This window comes from Neophocaena asiaeorientalis, unplaced genomic scaffold (assembly GCF_003031525.2).
Source record: "Neophocaena asiaeorientalis asiaeorientalis breed wild unplaced genomic scaffold, Neophocaena_asiaeorientalis_V1.1 scaffold78, whole genome shotgun sequence".
Taxonomy (NCBI): domain Eukaryota; kingdom Metazoa; phylum Chordata; class Mammalia; order Artiodactyla; family Phocoenidae; genus Neophocaena; species Neophocaena asiaeorientalis.
Window position 1 is genome coordinate 19,793,378 of NW_020175018.1, and position 4,368 is coordinate 19,797,745.

The window sequence follows — 4,368 nt, forward strand, 5'->3', positions numbered from 1 at the left end:
GCAGGGAGGAGCTGGGCTGACGCCACGATGGCAGGAAGTGGAAACCCCAGGGGTGTGCTCCCTGCCCTGCAGGGTGGACAGCGGGAGCCCAGCATGGGCACTGGGCACCCCACTGAAGAGACAGGAGGCGACGCAGACCCCTCCCCCACCCCAATAGCATCTGCAGAAGGGCTCGAGGGGGGCCAGCAGGGAGGACAACGCAGACCTGCTAACTACTGTTTAATTCCCCTTCCCCCAGCTGCCCAAAGCCCTGCTGAGGCGGCAGGGGTTGTGGGGGCAGCCCCTCTAGGGTCGAGTCCACGGTGATGGTCGTGAGGCCGTGATCTTCCAGGGGCGGCATCATGGAGACCTCCATTTCAGGGGCCATGAGGTGGGACCCCATGTGCGCCGCGTGCAGGTCCATGTGATCTTCCTGAGCCCCGCAGTGCCCCACCAACCTGCACGGCGTGGTCCATGTCAGGCTAGCTGCAGGCGGCCATCAGCATGGGCTCATGAGGCCTCAACCACCCGGGGCTCCTGCCGTGTCTGTGAACCACACCTCCCGGGGGTGGGGGGTCAGGGAGCAGGGGCACAGCTCGCCCTGGGGGTCCTCCCCCGGGGTCACTCACCTGCCCTCCATGTGTCCGGGGCATGTTTCACTGAGGGGCGGGAGGGAACAAAGGTAAGGCGTGAGTCTGGGAACAGCGGGGTTGGCCTCCAGGAGCCCAGCGGTGCTCCCCACACCTCTCCCCATCCCATTCTGGGAGACTCCATTCCCAAGTCCCTGGTGACCTCGCCCATCGAGACCGAGGGCCCAGGGGGACGGCCCGGCCCCACAGCCCTCACACGCCTGCCCTGGCCCTGGGGCTCACGCACCCCTTGGCTCGAATGACGCCAACCGCCACGATGATGAGAGCGCAGAAGCAGCTGGCGCTGACAGCCGCCAGCACCACCAGCAAGGCAATGAGGGCCTCGCGACTGAGGCCAAAGCTACACTCACAGTAGGTTCCAGCTGCAGAGACAGGGCCAAGGGGCTGTTGTCACCTCCCAGCGGGTCACCCCCAAGCCCGCCCTCCCACCCCCGGCAGCCACCAGGAGGACACGGGTGCGCCTGGCCTGCCTGAACCAGGGAGGGGCCCTGGCTGGGGACAGGGTTGGGGAACAGAAGGAGGCACCTGCAGCAGGGATGAGCAAAAGGGACAAACATATCAGGCCGAGGGGGCGGCCAACCAGGCAGGAGTCAGGCTGGGGACAGGGGGCCATCTCCACGCCTCTGGACAGAACTCATCGGAAGGCGCTGACCTCACAATGGAGCTGTGAGGCAGGGAGGGTGGGGGCAGGGCCTCGCCTTGGGCACCGCCCTCGGGTGCTGGGCTCCTGAGAAGCCCTGGGCAGGCAGCCCCAGGGTAGGGCAGGTAGGGCGGCCGGGGCCTGGGAGTCACTCCAGAGTGCCCTGGTCAGATCTGAGGCAGGGGCAGTGGTGGGGCTGCCGTGGTCTTGGAAGGAGAGCGCTTCACGGCAAAGGGGCAGTGGCTGCACTTGGGACCCTGGGGTCGCAGAGGCAGCGGCCTGGAAACCCAGAGAGGTCCATAGTGGGCAAGCCTGGGCCTCAGTTTCCCTGTCAGGATAAGGGCTGCGGCAGCTTAGGTGCGGCCTGGTCTCCAGCTGACTGATGTCACCACCCTCCCCCCAAGGCTGGAACAAGCAGGGACCAAGCGAGGCCCGGGGGGTGGACACGCACCCACCGCCCCATAGGGGCCCCAGCAGTGTTTCGCAGAACACCCTCAAGGAGCAGGTGGCTGGGGCTCTGGCTGAAGCGTGTCATTACAGTTAGCGCTCACGACCACCGCTGCAGTCTGTCCCGTGCAGCCTCTCGCAGACCAGGCAAGCGCTGTCCACAGGAGGCTGGCACGGCTGGGGTTAACCTCAGCCTCCTCCCCTAAGGACCTGCCGAGCAAACCCAGGCAGCAGAAGCAGATACCTGCCCCCGTCCCCACGGCTAACCCCACAGGGCACTGGGGGGTGGGGGGGTGCCCCGCTGGGCCGCAGCCAACCCCTGGTCACTGGGGACCTCCCTGACCCTCACACAGGTGCCCCCTCCTGGTGGCAGCTCCTGGCACACCTCTACACCTGTTGAGTGATCCTATGACCTGAGACGCTGGGTTTTACCACACTCATCCACAAACTGAGGCCAAAGGGACTCAGGGCAGGTGTGTCCCGGCCCAGCGGCTGGCACTGCCACCCTGCCAGGCCAGTCCAGCAGGTCTGCATCCTGGTTAGGATGACGAAGGCATGCCCAGCCCAGTGCCAGGCAGGAAGTCCCTCTTCTTTTTTTTCTTTAAGTGTCTTTATTACTTTTTTATTTATTTTTGGCTGCGTCGGGTCTTCGCCGCTGCGCGCAGGCTTTCTCTAGTTTCAGTGAGCCGGGGCCACTCTTTGTCGCGGTGCGGGGCCTTCTCATCGCGGCGGCTTCTCCTGTTGAGGAACACAGGCTCCAGGCGCGAGGGCCTCAGCAGTTGTGGCTCCCAGGCTCTAGAGCGCAGGCTCAGTAGTTGTGGTGCACAGGCCTCAGTAGTTGTGGCACTCGGGCTCAGTAGTTGTGGCTCGCGGGCTCTAGAGCGCAGGCTCAGTAGTTGCGGCGCGCAGGCCCAGATGCTTCACGGCATGTGGGATCTTCCCGGACCAGGGCTCAAACCCGTGTCCCCTGCACTGGCAGGCGGATTCCTAACCACTGCGCCACCGGGGAAGTCCCAAGCCCCTCTTGTGACCACGGTGCAGCCCGCCTTGGAGGGGCCAAGCAGGTGGAGCCCAAGGCAGGGACCCACTGGCCTGTCAAGAGTCCTCAAACTGCTAAGGCTGTGCGGCTACTCTCTCCAAATCCCACAGCAACCACCACCCTGCGGAGCAAGAAGGAAAAGCCCCAGAGGGAGCTCCCTGGCAGTTTAGGGGTTCGGACTGCGGGCTTCCACTACCGTGGCCTGGGTTCAATCCCTGGGTGGGAACCGAGGTCCCAGAAACTGCACAGCACAGCCAAGCAGCAGCAGAAAGAAAAGCCCCAGAGCACGACTGACACTTGGGCCCTCGAGCAGAACAGGCCAAAGAGCGGAGTGGGGGCACCGGGGCACAGACTGGTGGGGAGCCGCACCGTGTCTGCGGGGCAGCGGGCATGGCTCCAGGCCTGGGAACGCACCGCAGGGAGGAGCAGGGCAGTGGAGACATTCGTTCCAAAGGGCCTTTGTTGCCGTGGGGACAGCGCCACCGGGCTCGAGCGGTTCCCGCTGGACAAGTGAAGGTCTGGGCCACGGAGGCTGTGGCACCGAGCACAGCTTTGAAGGCCTTGGGCCCGGCAGAGCTAACAGCCTCCCCGCCTCCTGGGACCTGGGAGTAAGGGCAGCGCGGGGCCCCCAGTGCCGGCCTTGGACAGGACCCTGTGCTCCGGACACAACAGCCCTGTGCTGCAGCTCTGGGGATGGCTGGACTCACCGGGCCCGGCATCTTGTGCTAGGAACATCGAGGCCCCCGGGCGCTCCTGACCACACGCCTCCGGGCACAGAAAGAACTGGCCCTTCTGAAAGCACTCTTCCTTGGAAGCCCCCAGCACTGCAGCTGCCCGAGCCTAGGCGTATCCAGGCAGCACGCCATGCTGGACACGCAAGAAGTTCCTGGCTTCACACGGGCTGCCTGGCCACCCGCCCACCTCATGCATTCTGATGGAGCCCCCCCACCCCGGGCCGCAGCAGCAGCCCTGGGGCTCTCAGCCCAGCACTTGGGCGCCAGACCCTCGTGCCAGGCAGAGAGAGGGAGACTTTCAAAAGGGCTTCTTTCAAAGGCCAGAGGGGTGAGGCTGGAGCTGGATGTCCCTCAGGAGGGCGGCCCAGGAGGGCCCATCTCCCAGACAGCCCACCCCCCGTGAGCTCCTGCCCAAGCCACGGGAGTGACGGGGGCCTCTGTCAGCCACGGAGGCCTGGAGATACCAAGTGCCAGGACTCCCGGCCTGGAGCCCAAACACAGGTGTGCAGCTCCCCACCGACTCCTGGGGCCTGGGCTCTGCCAGGCTCTGTCAGAGGCTGGTCTGGAGGGAGAACCTGACCGCATGCCCACGAAGCCCACAGAGCCAGCAGGACAGGGAGGGAGGAAGAACCGTCTGCTTTACTGTCGTCCTGGGGGCTGGGTGGGGACTGGCGGCGGCTCAGCCGCAGCTCTTGGGCAGGCGGTAGACGCCGGCGGAGTAGACAAGCTGCTGGTCGCGCACCTTCCTCTGCAGGAAGCCCTGGAGCTCCTGCAGGTCGATCTCGGCCAGCGCGGGGCCGGTGACCACGAACATGCGCAGCATGCTGTAGATGCGCTCCAGCGACAGGCTCTCCAGGTGGGTCAGCAGGGCCTGGATGT

The 4,368-nt window shown here is 65.5% G+C and overlaps 2 protein-coding genes across 2 annotated transcripts in view; both read right to left on the reverse strand.

Annotated features, from left to right (window-relative positions):
* Positions 1-203: 203 nt before the first annotated feature.
* On the reverse strand, positions 204-1,242 carry TMEM210 (transmembrane protein 210). Its single transcript, XM_024762311.1, has 4 exons — positions 1,155-1,242; positions 856-991; positions 609-638; positions 204-437 (listed from the first exon to the last, which is right to left on the reverse strand). Exons 1-4 carry the CDS (start codon positions 1,240-1,242, stop codon positions 209-211), a joined length of 483 nt encoding a protein of 160 aa, XP_024618079.1. The 3' UTR covers positions 204-208.
* A 2,385-nt stretch (positions 1,243-3,627) lies between these two features.
* Positions 3,628-4,368, reverse strand: part of ANAPC2 (anaphase promoting complex subunit 2) — a 10,805-nt gene continuing 10,064 nt past the window's right edge. The window contains exon 12 of the mRNA XM_024762438.1: positions 3,628-4,360. Coding sequence (XP_024618206.1) covers positions 4,169-4,360 — 192 coding nt within the window. The 3' untranslated portion in view covers positions 3,628-4,168. The remainder of the gene's footprint in view (positions 4,361-4,368) is intronic.